Source organism: Pinus tabuliformis, chromosome 1_2, assembly GCF_031772625.1.
Source record: "Pinus tabuliformis cultivar Carrire ecotype Pingquan chromosome 1_2, CPIR1, whole genome shotgun sequence".
In the NCBI taxonomy this organism is placed as follows: Eukaryota; Viridiplantae; Streptophyta; class Pinopsida; order Pinales; family Pinaceae; genus Pinus; species Pinus tabuliformis.
Genome location: NC_142298.1, coordinates 644,065,751 through 644,080,944, shown reverse-complemented (window position 1 = coordinate 644,080,944; position 15,194 = coordinate 644,065,751). Strand labels below are relative to the sequence as shown.

At 39.7% G+C, this 15,194-nt stretch overlaps 1 protein-coding gene across 1 annotated transcript in view; it reads left to right on the top strand.

Moving 5' to 3' along the window:
- Nucleotides 1-15,194, top strand: part of LOC149207318 (protein PECTIC ARABINOGALACTAN SYNTHESIS-RELATED-like) — an 89,143-nt gene that overhangs the window by 52,123 nt on the left and 21,826 nt on the right. Inside the window, exons 6-7 of the mRNA XM_089395680.1 lie at nt 988-1,107; nt 1,277-1,393. Of these exons, the coding sequence (XP_089251806.1) occupies nt 988-1,107; nt 1,277-1,393 (237 nt within the window). The remainder of the gene's footprint in view (nt 1-987; nt 1,108-1,276; nt 1,394-15,194) is intronic.

Here is a 15,194-nt window from a genome sequence, read left to right as displayed (position 1 = left end):
CATACTGCCATCCAAGGGATTTGGCATATTTATAGTGCAAGTGTTTAATAGACAGCTTCAAATTTCGGTCCTAGGGCATCAAAAGGACAAAAAAATGGCAATAAACCCCCACTATACAAAAAATAACATCCTCATTTAAAAAAGTCAATTTTTTACTACATTATTTGCAATGCAAAATGGCAAATAGGAGGGTGCATAAGAAAATTTAAACAAAAATGAAGCTTGCTATCCAAATATGGAGAAAACCCTTGCATTAGTTCATGGGCACGGAAATCATAGTAAATGAGAAAAAAACAAAAAAGGAAAATGTTGGTAGGCAAAGAGGCAAGCAAGCATAAGCCTATATCTATAAATTAAATCATTAACATAGGGTTTTTTAAGAACATACATGTGAATGAAAGAAATGAAGTTTGTCTGACTGATCTTGAATCTTTGATCCACAATTTTTTTTTGGTTGGTGATGATAATGGCTGTTTGATCCTCAATCCCTCTTTTAAAATCACCACAAAGCTCTTCCTCTTCCTTCAACAAGGCCAATAAAGCAAAATGGCAAAAAAACCCCAAAAAGTCCTTTTGAAAGCCGCAGACCTGTGCGCCCAATGATATTTTCTATTGTTGCGCGATGTTTTCCCAAAATTTCGGTGATATTTTGAAAATATCGTGATATTTTCAAAGAGGAAAAATCGCGATATTTTCTGCATGATTTTTTGTGAGCCAGAAATATTGCGACAACATTGGCTAAATTTCACCAATATTTTCCACACTGATTTAACCACCTAACAGCTAACGAATGTTACATTGGTCACATGTCATTACTATATAATGTGAAAGCATTACTCCTAACTTACATATGGTTGGAGTGATAATAATCCAAGATGTTCTGATTGTGTTTGAGGTAGAACTCTTTTTGACTCCAATTTACAAGTCAGCTTTTTAAATTTGTAATGAAGATATAAGTGAATATCGCTGATCTATTCTGTTGAGCAGGAAGTTTGAGGATATTTTTGACGTGGATCATTTTATTGAATACCTGAAAGATGATGTACCAATTGTAAGGAGCATTCCTGCATGGTTCCCTGATAAGGAAGAATTATTTACCAGCATTAGGTAAGAAATATTTCTAAACATGCTGTTTTAATTTAATTCAAACACCAATGATTCCTTTGTATGTCTCTCACTTCTAGTCATTGCATATATTTGTAGAGTTGTACAATATGTCATAATGGCTGATGAATTTCCTAATTCACGAATGCTAATGAGTGTAATATTGATACAGGCGTACTGTGAAAAACATCCCAAAGTATGCTTCCAACCAATTTTATCTAGATAATGTGCTTCCACGGATAAAGGAGAAAAGAATTATGGCACTGAAGCCTTTTGTGGACAGACTTGGGTAATTTCAACATTCTTCTTACTTAGAGAGTTGTCAGATCTTTGCTTTCTTGCAGCTTTCTTTCATATGTTTTGAAACTGAAACTATACTTCAAGCACATTTCCCATTTATAAAGAAGCACTCATGATGAGTAACAAACTTTGTGAAGATATGATACAAGGAACAATTTGTTGGGACTGGCCTTATTCCAACACAAAGGCCTACCTTTGTGTTGATAGCAAAATTATTTGACTCGTTGGAAATTTGTGGTGGAAACTATGAAAGTACAAACTTCAAAGCAATATGAAGATCCTTTTTCTATAATACAAGCATCAAAAAGATGTATTGGGATTCTTCATGATTGCTTGGTATTTACAAATATATGTTTTATTCCATCCTTTCATTTTCTCTTAGAACAAAATCTGTATTACATTTAAAACAGAAATCATAGCAAGTACACAATCGAGGTTCTATTTCAGTATGGGTTCAAATATGATTCCTGTTTTAGCAGGAAGCAGGGATTGCTGGCACTTAGTTCAGCAGAGGCAGAGTACATTGCAGCCGGTTCTGCTAATTGTGAGGCCATTTGGCTTTCCAAGTTGATAGCAAAGACCTACAATCAGAGTGTTAGAGCCAACTGCGATCCACAGCGACAATAATTGTTGTATTAAACTCTCTCAGAATCTAGTGTTTCGAGATTTTTCCAAGCGCATAGATCTCTGGCCATTGTTTAGGGACATAGTTCAGAATGACACAATAGGTCTTGAGTAAATTCCTTCAGATTCACAAGATTCAGGCATTGACAAGGCCAATGGCAAAGGGGAAGTTTGAGAAGCTGAATGAGAGACTGGGGATGGTAGAGAATGCATTCCTTAAAATGAGGGAGTGTTAGAGTATTACATTGGATTGTTTGGATAATAGCTCTAGAAGTAATGGTGTAGCAGTAAGAACAACAAATCCTTCTTCATGCAGCGGTGGAACAGATTGTACCTTGATTCCCTTGCAGCAACATTGTGGAGTCAATGTGCATGAATTTTGTACTTTGGATGGTGTACTGTAGTTATGTAGTAGAGGGGCCAGGCTTATCCACTTTCTAATTTAGACTGTTGTTCAAATTTTAGCAGTTCATATTTAGACTCTGCTTTTCTTAGCGGTTTGCTTTCATCAGCATCAGCCTTAGGGGGTTTTTCTACTTTTAGAAAAGGGAATGAGGTTAAGTCGGATGCCAAGTTTGAAAAAGGATGCACTTCCCTATAGACAGAATTATATTAGGTTTTTTTTCTTTTAATTAATTTGGGTGCCCATAGAGATTTGTTATTTTGTGTTCTATTAGCCTTCCTTCCTTCCCTATAAATGACAGGCAGGCGTCAGTAGTTCATGCATTTCAGTTTTGAGCTTTTGCTATTTATTTTGTTTTCAAATTCAATGAAAAGGCAGTTGTGGGTTTACTGTTTGATAGTTCAATACTGTGTATTTGCTGTTCATATTTCTAGCATTATGTGTTTGTAGTGTTAATTTTTCTGATTGTTCTATGCTATGTTAGTTACTTTAGCCCAATTTACTTCTTCATTAACGATGCATCCAATTAATAACATTGTAACCAATCATAAACTGTAACTAAAGATAGAACAATATATGCAATGACAAAGAAGGCAAAACACAACCATAAGAGAGCAGATTGTTCAAGACCAGGGAAAAACCCCACAAGGGGGAAACCCTTTCAAATCTTCTTCTTTAATAGATCGTCATAAAATTTTTTCAGCAAAGAGTACAATGAGCCCAATACATATATTTGCAGCGGAGATTTACAAAACAGATCTACAGATCTATATAACAGCAGAGAGAAACCCAAATCTACCAGATCACTGAGGCCAACTGTCAAACCCAAGGTCAAAACGCTGGATGCTCTCAACAAAATTGACTGCATGCGTCTGAAACTCTTTGGACGCTCTCTCGGACACTGTCTGAGGGCGTTTGTGATTGCTCGGACGCTCTTAGGAAGACTCTGTGCTAGCGTCCGGGGTCAAACTTACCCAGATCTGCTCCGAACCCCCAGATGCACCCTTCCAGTTACTGTGCGTGCGTCCGGGACTGCCTGGATGCTCTCAAGACCACTCTGTGTGAGTGTCTGAGGACCGATACCTCCAGATCTGCGTCTGAAACCTTGGATGCTCACTTAGGCGCCAACGTCTAGGGCTATTTCGACGTTGTCTTTATCACTCTATGCCAACGTCTAGGGACTAAAATGCCTAGTTATGTGCCAGCGTCCAGGGATCAGAAAACCCTAGATCAGTGCGAGCTTCACCCCTGTGATTTCAGACCCTTGCGCGAACTCCTTCCATTAGACTTGTGCGAACCAAGACAAAAGAGAAGAATAGAAGATGGCTTGATCAATGTGATGAAATGAGCTTGAGGTCGCTTCTATTTATAGGCTTTCCTGAGGGTCCACTTGGGGTTGAGGCCAACCTAAACAATTTCACATGTGCTTAGGGCCGACCCATTCCATTATACATGTATGAATAAAATAATTTAAAAATCAACTTCCGCTTGACCAAATAGTGTGATCTTTAGATAAATTTTAGTCCTCTTGAAAAGAGGAATTTAATGCAAGCATCATCTCGGTCATCTAAGTTGTCCAATGTGGAATTTGAGCCTAGTTGCAAAAATTAACACTCCCTCTCAACTAGGAAGAATTCCACTTGCCAATATCTGTCAGTTGATCTTCACATCATCCTGTCATGTTGTGGTCATGCTTTGACTGTCTCTGCTCAACTCTATCTGCTGAAAATTTCTTGGATCTAAAAGAAGAAGAATCGGGGAGCAATAACTTCCACCCATACCGAGCAATAGGATAACTCATCATATAGGGGAGCACATCTTCGACCTTGGAATCTCATCGGGGAGCTCATTCTCAACCCGAAACATCAAAAGGGGAGAAACTCTCAACCCAATCCTATTGCCTACCGATCTTCCGCCAATGGCTCCCAGTAGTCATGTGGTAGAACACTTGCATCATAATCGACTTGGGTTGTACACCCCAAGTACACTCTCAAGTTGTAGGCCATACGAGGAGTGATATTCTCGACAAGGCCTGCTTGTGGGTGTGATGCCAGCTAGGGTATATTCTACAAAGACCATACATGGGAGCAACATTCTCTAGCCCTATGAAGATAGGGGAGCAACATCTCCAACCCCGTGGGTAACATATAGGGGAGTACCATATTGTCCAAAGATCCCTCAACCCCGGGAGTCCTCTATCTCAATTCCTCACACTGGGAGCTCAAACAGGGTAGGAAGAGTTGGCTTAGTGTCCTCGATCAGCGTTGCCCCTTATCCGGAGGGGCCACATCCATCAGTCCAAGTTGCTCTTTGAAGACCAAAAACTTTCCTTTCGGTACTATCTTGGTGAGAATATCTGCAATCTGTTCATTTGTTGATATGTGATGGAGTCTAACAACTCCTCTCTGCACCATGTTTCGAATAAAGTGATATTGAATCTCAATGTGTTTGGTCTTGTCATGGAACACATGATTCTCTGTCAAACGGATCCCACTCTTGTTGTCACAATATATCACTGTAGTGTCTAGGACCTGCTCAAATAGCTCTTCAAAGAGCTTCCTCAACCAAATTGCTTCGCAACTAGCCATGCTAGCGAGAATGTATTCTGCTTTGACGGTGCTCAATGCTATAGACTTTTGTTTCCTGCTCATTCAAGATATCATGGCATATCCAAGGCTAAAACAACATCTAGATGTACTCTTTCTGTCGATAACATTTCTTGCCTAGTCAACATCAATGTATCCATGAAGTTGAACATCTCTTGCAAAATATCTCAAACCAAGTGTGATCGACCCATGCAAATATCTCAATACGTGTTTGGAAACTATCCAATGTGCATGGAGGGGCTCGGTCATGAATTCACTCAATGTGTTTATTGCATAGCATATATCTGGACGGGTGTTCACAAGGAACATTAGAGCCCCAATCAGTTGTCTATACTCGGATGGATTTTCCAAATCGTGTCCTGCAACTTCTCCACATAACTTCTTGAAGTTCATTTCCATCGGTGTAGCCATAGATTTGCATTCAATCATTCCAAATCTTTGTAGCAACTTCACAACGTGTTTTCCTTTGTCAAAGGAAAATCTCACCAGGCCTTCAAGGCCTAGAAAGTACTGCATGAGACCAAGGTCCTTCATCTTGAATTCAAAGGCTAGCTGCCTCTCACACTTGATCATTAGAGGCTCACTACCTGTCAAGAATAAATCGTCAACATATAAAACCAAAATCAATGGCATACCTTGGACTAACTTGAAGTAGAGTTTGGGATCGACATTGCTTCTTGTGAATCCCAGCTTCATTAAGTAACTATCAATGCGTGCATACCAAGCTTGGGGAGCTTGCTTCAAACCATACAATGCCTTCTTCAACATGCAAACATGTGTTCTTCGATCTTCCACTTCAAATCCCTGTGGTTGTTCAACATATACTTCTTCCTGTAACATGCCATGAAGGAAAGCGGTCTTTACGTCCATTTGATGAAGAGTCCATCCTTGACTAGCAGCAAGGGCAACTACTGCACGGATGGTTGTATATCGAGCCACAGGTGAAAATATGTCATCATAATCTTCTCCCTCTTTCGGAGAGAATCCTCAAGCTACAAACTATACTTTGTATTTCTCAATGCTGCCATCAATTCCATGTTTGATCTTGAATAGACATTTTGAAGTCATAACAGATTTCCCATTCGGTCTAGGTACAACATCCCATACATCATTTTTCATAATCGATTCATATTCCTTGGCCATAACATCCTTCCAAACTTGTTCTTTTACTGCTTCTTCAAATGAGGACGGTTTGGCTTGAATCATAGTGCTCATGGCTGCAACATATCCCTGGTACCTGCATGGTTGCTTCCTTTCTCTAAATGATCTACGAATGGGAACATTTCTTTCAACATTCTGTAGAGTATCGCGGAGCCAAAGTGGTCTCTTCCTAGTAGGAGGATCACTTGGTGGAGGATCTAACAGATCCATAGGCTCCATGGGATCATCAACCATATTGGACTCGGGCATGGAAGGACCATCTAGAATATCCCAGTCATCATTCTCTTCCTTGGGAGGAGGAGGCGGAGGAAGATCTCTTGCTTTTCCAAGAGCTGCATCTTCATCGAATGTTACGTCCTTGCTAATTTTGACTTTCCTCTGACTAGGAATATATATTCTATATGCTTTAAATTTTTCACAATAACCCACAAACATACCTTTACTTCCTGTAGCTTTCAATTTTTTCCTTTTATCTTTCGGCACATGAAAATATACCAGGCATTCAAATACACGAAGATGGCTAATATCAGGCTTGACACCTGTGAATATTTCTTCGAGGGTCTTGTTTTCTAACGCTTGATGAGGCACCCTATTTTGAACATATACAGCAGCAGATGTGGCTTCTGCCCAAAGGAATTTTGGCACCTTTTGATCATGGAGCATGGCACGAGCAACTTCTAATATAGACCTGTTCTTCCTTTTAGCTAAACCATTATGTTCAGGAGTATATGGCACAATTGTTTCCTTCTTGATCCCTTCTTTCTTGCAAAATGCTATGAATTCATTTGACATGTATTCCCCTCCATTGTCAGACCTGAAGACTTTGATTCTCTTTCTTGTTTGATTTTCGATCAAGGCTTTGAATTCCTTGAATATTTCAAAGGCTTCATCTTTGTGCTTAAGGTAGTATATCCATGTCTTTCTTGAGAAGTCGTCAATAAAGGTGATGTAGTAGAGATGACCACCAATAGAATGTACATGCATTAGACCACATATATCGGAATGAATGAGATGGAGGATGTCATTTGTCTTGTTCTTACTAGAGGGAAATGGTCCCCTTGTTTTCTTTCCACTTGCACAACCTGGACAAACTCCATCATGATGAGCTTGAACATCAGGAATACCTGTGACCAACTCTTCAATTTTGGAAGAGCATCGTAGTGTAAATGAGCCAGCCTATGATGCTATAACTCGCTAAGATGATTGGTATTATGAAGCAATGCTAGAAGTGGCCTTCCAGTGACTCTAAAGAGTCCTTCAAATCTCGATCCTAATGTGAATGCATCTCTCATAGGTGAATCAACAGGCCAAATCAAAACTTTTCCTTTGATGAAGGCAACTCTCATCCCTTTATCTTTCAATGTGGATATAGATACCAAATTCTTCATTAATCCTGATACATACATAACATCATGCAACAGAAAATCATTCCCCATAATTTAGCTGAAATTTGACGGACCCAAAGCCTTTCATGGGATGAGTGGAGTTGTCTCCAAGAATAATGTTTAGCTTAGTCTCCTTCTCTACTAGATTAGAGACGACTTCTTTGTATCTAGAGAAATGATGAGTGGCCCCACTATCAACCAACCAACTATCCCACGAGTCTGTGGAGAAGAACTAGTAAGGGCATAGATAAAAATGCATTCAGATTTATTTACAACATTACTTTCATACTTGGGAGCCCTTGACTTCTTTTGAGTAGGATGATCTTCTTCACGGTCACTTGAGGAGTCTCTTCCTCTTCTTTCATATCTTCTATCGCGGTTATTCCTTTGATTGTCTTTTCTTCTTTTATTATTGTTGTTGCTTCTGGTGTTGTAACATGGCCTCTCTCTCTTCTCAAGACAATCTCGAGCATAATGACCTTTCTTATGGCAATTGTAGCATTCAATATGAGATAACGATCTATCATTCCTTTCTTTTGTATTTTGAGGAGGCTTCCTTGATGGACCTCCTTTTGCCTTCGTCCTTTTATCATGAGAGATATATGTAGCGAGCTCTCCCTCTTCATGCTTTTGAATCATTCCTCTTTCTATCATCCTCAATTCTTCTTGAGTAAGCTTCCCAACAATTTCATCAAAAGATGGAAGGACATTGCTGTTGCTAATTGCAGTAATGAAGGTTTCCCAAATTGGAGGGAGACCTCTAAGAGTCATAAGTACTAGTTCCCTGTTAGACACATTTTCTCCAATTCTCTGCAATTGATCTCTAAGGCGAGAGATCCTCATAATGTAGGATTGAACAACTTCTCCTTTGTTCATCTTGGTTTCCTTGAGTTGATCTTTCAAGGTGATGATCTCATTCAAGTTGTTGATTTCATACATGCTGGCTATCTTGTCATACATATCTTTAGACTTTCTTAAATTCCCAACATATGCAAGTAAATGATCTTGTAAACCATCAGCTATAATTTGCTTTGCTTTGGACTCACCTTTCTTGTACTTGTTCTTGAGGGAAGCAGAAGCATTTTCTGGAGGCTCAGGCATCCTTCCTTGAATGTATTCCAACACATCATTGTTGTCAGCTATGATCTCCAACCTAACTTTCCATGCAACAAAGTTTGATGCATCACCCAACTTTTCATGCTCCTTGAAGGTAGAGGAAGACATCTTGACCTTGACTAGGCAATCTTCTTTCTGATAATGAGGGCTTCAATGCTTGTCTTCTTTTGGGCTTGTCCTTCACCTCAGCTCTGATACCATGTTAAATTTTCTGATTGTTCTATGTTGTATCAGTTACCTAGCGCAATTCACTTCTTCATTAACAATGCGTCCAATTAATAACGATGTAACCAACCATAAACTATAACTGAAGATAGAACAATATATGCAATGACAAAGAAGACAACAACACAACCATAAGAGACATCAAATTGGTCCAAGACCAGGGAAAAACCCCACAAGGGGGGAAACCCTTTCAAATCTTCTTCTTTAATAGAAACGTCCTAATTTTTTTCATTATAGAGTACAATGAGCCCAATACATATATTTGTAGTAGAGATTTACAAAACATATCTATAGATCTATATAACAATAGAGAGAAACCTAAATCTACTAGATCACTGAAGCCAATTGAAGCCAACTGTCAAACCCAAGGTCAAAACCCTGGACGCTCTCAGAAAAACTGACTGTGTGCGTCCGAAACTCTCTAGACGCTCTCTCAGACACTATGTGAGGGCGTCTGTGACTACTCAAACGCTCTCAGGAAGACTCTGTGCATGCATCCGTGGTCAAACTTACCCATATCTGCTCCAAATCCTTAGACGCTCCCTTCAAGTCACTGTGCGTGTGTTCGAGACTTCTTGGATGCTCTCAAGGCCTCTATACGAGCGTCCGGGGACCAATACCTCCAAATTTGCTTCTGAAACCATGGACGCTCCCTTAGGCTTTTGTGCCAGTGTCTAGGTCTCTCTAGACGTTATCTTGACCACTCTGTGCCAGCATCCAGGGACTAAAAGGCCCAGTTCTATGCCAACATCCAGGAAGCAGAAAACCCTAGATCAGTGCGAGCTTCACCCCTGTGATTTCAAACCCTTGCGCAAACTCCTTCTGTTAGACTTATGCGAACCAAGATAAAAGAGAAGAATAGAAGTGGCTTTATCCATGTGATGAAATGAACTTGAGGTCGCTTCTATTTATAGGCTTTCTTGAGGGTCCACTTGGGGTTGAGGCCGACCTAAACAATTTCACATGTGCTTAGGGCCGACCCATTCCATAATACATGTATGAATAAAATAATTCAAAAATCAACTTCCGCTTGACCAAATAGGGTGATCTTTAGGTCGATTTTGGTCTTCTCAAAAAGAGGAATTTAATGCAAGCATCATTTTGGTCATCTGAGCTGACCCAACCCTATGTTGTCTGTTTTTGAAAACAAATCTTTTTGACTTGATTCCTTAGCCCACTTGATAGCCCTCCCTCATCAGATAGGATGACTGAGGATGAATCTTGATACATGTTATATCAATAGAATATATGTACAAAGAAAAAAGAAGCAAAAATGTACAAAACGAAAAAATCAAGGCATCCTCCTTAGTGCTACTAAAATTAAGACATGATCCTGGTCAAGTTTTGGCTAGAAGTTTTTAAGAAGGCTATTTGTACAGGTTGCCAGTGGATCTAGTGAGAGCACTAGTACACACCTGTGACAACTTGTCTGAGCCTTGGCACAGGAGGTTGGGTCACTTAAATTATGTAGTGTTGCCTACCTTGAAGGGGTGATCAGACTTCAAGATCAAGAAGATTGAGTGTGTGAGCATTGTGTTCTTGACAAGCATGACAAGACTGTGTTCCCAAGTGGTGAACGTAGGTCAAGAATGCTGGAAATACTGGGGGGGGGTGAATTAATATTTCTTTCAACTATTATATTATGACAGTTATACCAGAACACTAGAAACAAAATAAAAATAGTTTATATTAATATAATTCAAATGATGAGGACACCAATCCTCAAATTCTGGCTCCAACCATTACAAAAACTTCAATTCTTACAAGGCTCCAACCTTTACAAATGCTTTAGTTCTTCAAGGCTCCAACCTTGAATGAGGACACCAATCCTCTTAATCAAATCCAGGCACCAACATGGTCTATATGAGGACACCAATCCTCTTAGGCTCCAAACTATATAAGCACCTCAAATATGCTTCAAAAACTTTTACCAAAACACTGCTTCAAGATGTCATCCACGTGGTTTCAATCCTGCTCGAAGAAGTCTTCAGGATCTGCTCCAAAATGCTCTCCAAACTCTGCTTCAAAGGTGCTTCAAGGATTCTTCAAGGATTGCTCCAAAGTCTGCTTCAAGAAAGGCTACAAGGTCTGTTCAAAAAGTTATTTAAGTTTGCTTCAAAACTCTCCAAGTCTGCAAAAAAAGGTTCTCCAAATTTGCCTCAAGTCTGCTTCAAGGAAGACTTCTAGGGCTACTTCAAAGGGTCTCCAAAATCTGCTCTACAGTCACTTCAAAATTGTTCCTAAGAAGCTGATCCAAAGAACCAACTAAGGTTGAAAACACAGGCCCAAATATACCCCTTTGCCTCTGGACTGAAGTCTGTCACAGGAGGCCAAATTTCTTGCCTTAGGGCCAAATTACCACTGGCCATGGAAGGGCCAAATCACCACAGACTGCAAGTATCTTTTCTCAGGCCAAAACACAGGTCCTAAGTTTTTCCTCAGGCTGAACTACAGAACTAGGTAGTGAATTGTTGCTGGCTCAAGTTGAGTCTAGGCTGAGTTTTGTCCTTCAACAGTTGCTGAGATCCAAGTTAAGAAAGGTCGAAGTCTTCTCCAAAAATAAACGAGTTCTTTCCCAAAAACCTGATCAAAGGATTACCAATAACCATAACCCAGAACAAAAAACCAAACACCAAGAACTTGCTTCTTTAATTTGCCCTACGGTTCATGAGGTATGAACCTATGTTCTTCTTTTTTAGACCTGAATTCCTCTTGACATCTCCTTAACCGAGTTGATGGTCGAATGAGGGAGAGGTTCTTCTTATTTATACCAATTAATCTACTCAAAACAGGGCTGACTTGTCTAGGCAGGGCTGTCTTGGACAGGGTCCAGAAATAAGTATATTTTGACTTGAAAATTCAATTTCTCCTCAATTGAGAGGAGTTAGAGGGCATGCAATAGCTCATTGGAAAGGGCTTAAGTGCTCTTTAAGTCTACGCTATTTTTATCTTCAATAAGATATCCTTTGACATGAATACTGTTAGGATATTCCGACACATAGGATATAGTTAAGTTCAACTTGGTCTAGTATAGAGTTAGGTTAGAGTTAGGTAAAGTGTGTTTCTTTACCGTTGTACATTTTGTAACTTACAATCCGACGGTCACGATATGTAGTGATCCGACGGTTCACTCTCACCTCGGTATTACCGACACTTGATCCGTGGCTTGACACCCGATTGGTCCATGAGTTCTATTTAAAGCGCATGGAGGGTCATTGTTCGGGTAATCCGTGCATGAGAGAAGCTTATGTAAATTTTCATTCTTTGATTAATAAATTGCCTGTAGTACCCACGTTGGGACAGGCCGTGGACTGTTTCCCTCCTTGCACTCTGAGGGTTTTTAACCACGTCAAAAATACTGGTGTATTGATTTGAGATCTGGTTGTGAGCGGTGTCCTTTTGGTATTCTTTCTGTGGAACTTACCCTGTAAATTCCTACATGGTATCAGAGCTATTTGAGGGCCGCGTCCGTTGGTGATCCAAATCTGAAGCCGGTAGAACTGCATGCGGCTGTCGTTTCCTAGATCTGCTGTTTCTGACTGCTTTCGGGCCGAGAGGACTGCTCTGTTGCGTTCGGAGCATCTGTTCCAGTGAGGAACCCCTTTCGTTTCACGCGAAAAGGTTTCCGGTAGCCCTAGCTGCGTCATTTTTCAGATCGGGAGGTATACATTGTTTTTTTGCAGTTTACTGTTATTTTCTCTCTGCTTATTTCGGTCTCAGTTTATTTAGCCTTTTTTTTAACCGGATCTATACCTTTCATTTCTGCGTATGCTCTTTGCCCTGCGACTCTGTGCGATCTGGGCAAATCAGAAACAGAAAGGAAAGATTTTTCTCATGCGTATGCTCTTTTCCCTGCACCTTAGTGTGATCTCGGAAAATCAGAAACATTGAGAAAAATATTTAGTTTTTCGGCTAAAGCTAACTTTGAGATTTTTTTTAAAAATTTCTAGTTTTTTGGCTAAAGCTAACTTCGAGCCGCAAGGTTCGTTTTTCTTTGCATATTCGTGTTGGGTTTTGTGTTTTGTGTTTTGTAGGGAAAAAGAGCTTTCTCAAGGCAAGCACGCAAACCAAGGCCCCCCCCCCCCCCCCTCTCTCTCTCTCTCTCTCTCTCAAATTTTTTGTATAGATCAATTGGTTCAAAGCTATTTTAAGAGAGTAGAGGTCTTGGGTTCAAGTCTCCATTTTGTGGGGGCGGATTTTTTCATTCCCGCACATTCGCGCACTTTGCCGGCAACGTCAACAATTTTTTTTCAAAAAGCCATAACTTCTTCATCCGGAAGCCTTTTTCAGAGCCATTTTTTTAAAACCGCCTATTTTTTCGAGATCTATCCATTGGAACACTTACTTTCAGCATCTTCAGCTTCAGTTTTTTTTTAAAATGGAAAGTCCATGCCAAGTCATTCTTGACAGCACTAACTACTTCCAATGGGTAGAATACATGGAAGATTTACTTAGAAGTAAAGGTCTCTTCAGAATAGCCACAAACCAAGAGAAGAAACCAAAAGATGAAGACAAGGCGGCAAAATGGGAAAATAGACAAGATCAAGCACGTGGTTTGATAGGGATGTCTATTTCTCCTGATCTTAGATTCCACATTGCAGAACTTGAGACTCCTCATGAAGCATTAGAAAAACTTGCTAAAGTTTTTGGGATTAAAAATGAAATTAGAGCCCATCAACTTGAAAATGAGCTGCTTACTTTGGATCCTAATAATTTTTCTTGCATTGAAGATTTCTTGTCCAAATTCAAGACCCTTAGATATCTCTTGGAAGGTGTTAAAGTTAAGAAAGAAGATGGTAACCTTATTTATTCCATCCTTACTAAGTTGGGACCAGCCTACTCTGTATTTGTTTCCACTTTCCATTCTACAAGGGAAGCTTTCATTTGTCAAGGACAAGACTACAAGGCCCCTTCCTTTGACTCCTTTTGTGATTCCTTAATAAGAGAACAAGAAAAACTCTTACACCTTGGTCTTCTTAATCTTGGAAACTCTTCCACGAAAGCGTTAGCCGCCCAGCAGCAACCAAATTCAAAGAATCCTAAGAAGTCATATCCTCAAAAGAATGGTCCTAAACCATCTCAGCCTCAAAATGAAAGATCATTTCAGCAAAATGATAAGACCAATAAAAACAAATGGAAGAAGACTGATAGACATTGTAACTTTTGTAATCGAGATGGCCACTTAGAATCTAAATGCTTTAAGAAGATGGAAGCCTTGGAAGCCGCAATGAAGAAACATAACATCCATGTGGAGCCTACTTCAACTTCAACTTCCGGAATGGCACTTTCTGCATGTCATTGTCAATCATCTCAGTCTGGTTATGCATTAAATGTATCTTCTTCTTCTTCTCATTCTCATGAGTGGCTCATTGATTCTGGAGCCTCTTGTCACATGGCCAAAAACCAAGCCATGTTTTCTTCTTTAAATGATTGTAACACCAAAAATATATATATTGGTGATGATAGATCTCTTAATGTTGTAGGGACTGGAACTGTTCATCTAGACAATGGTCAGTTTAATGATGTATTATGTGTTCCAACCTTATCCTGCAACCTTCTATCTGTCTATCAGATAACTCATTCAGGTGAAGGTAAAATTGTTGAATTTTCACCTCATGATGTTGTAATCAAGGATCTAAAAGATCCTAAACAGATTCTAGCTACTGGTCTTGCTGATGATTCCAAAAGGTTGTATAAGTTTCACAACTTTGGGTCATCCAATCTTCCCTCAGTATTTGTTGCTCATAATGATGAAGTGAGCAAACTTTGGCATGAGCGATTTGGTCACTTAAACTATCGCTCCCTTCAGCATCTATGTAAAGAAAATATGGTGACAGGTCTTCCTATGGTATCTTGCAGAGATGGTGTTTGTTCCGGATGTGTACTCGGAAAACATCATCGGGACAGTTTTGACAAACGTGCCTCTTGGCACGCCTCAGCCCCTTTACAGCTTGTGCACAGTGATTTATGTGGTCCTCTTCCTGTTGCTTCATTCTCTGGCTGCAAGTACTTCTTAACTTTCATTGATGATTTCTCCAGACGCACTTGGGTATACTTCTTAAAACTCAAGAGCGAAGTATTTAACACTTTTTTGGCCTTCAAAGCCTTTGTTGAAAAACAATCTGGACATCAAATTCTTAAGCTAAGAACTGATAATGGTGGAGAATATGTTAATTCATCAACTTTTGCACCGAAAATGGAATTCAAATGCAACATACTGTTCCATACACTCCACAACAAAATGGTGTAGCTGAAAGGAAAAATCGCACC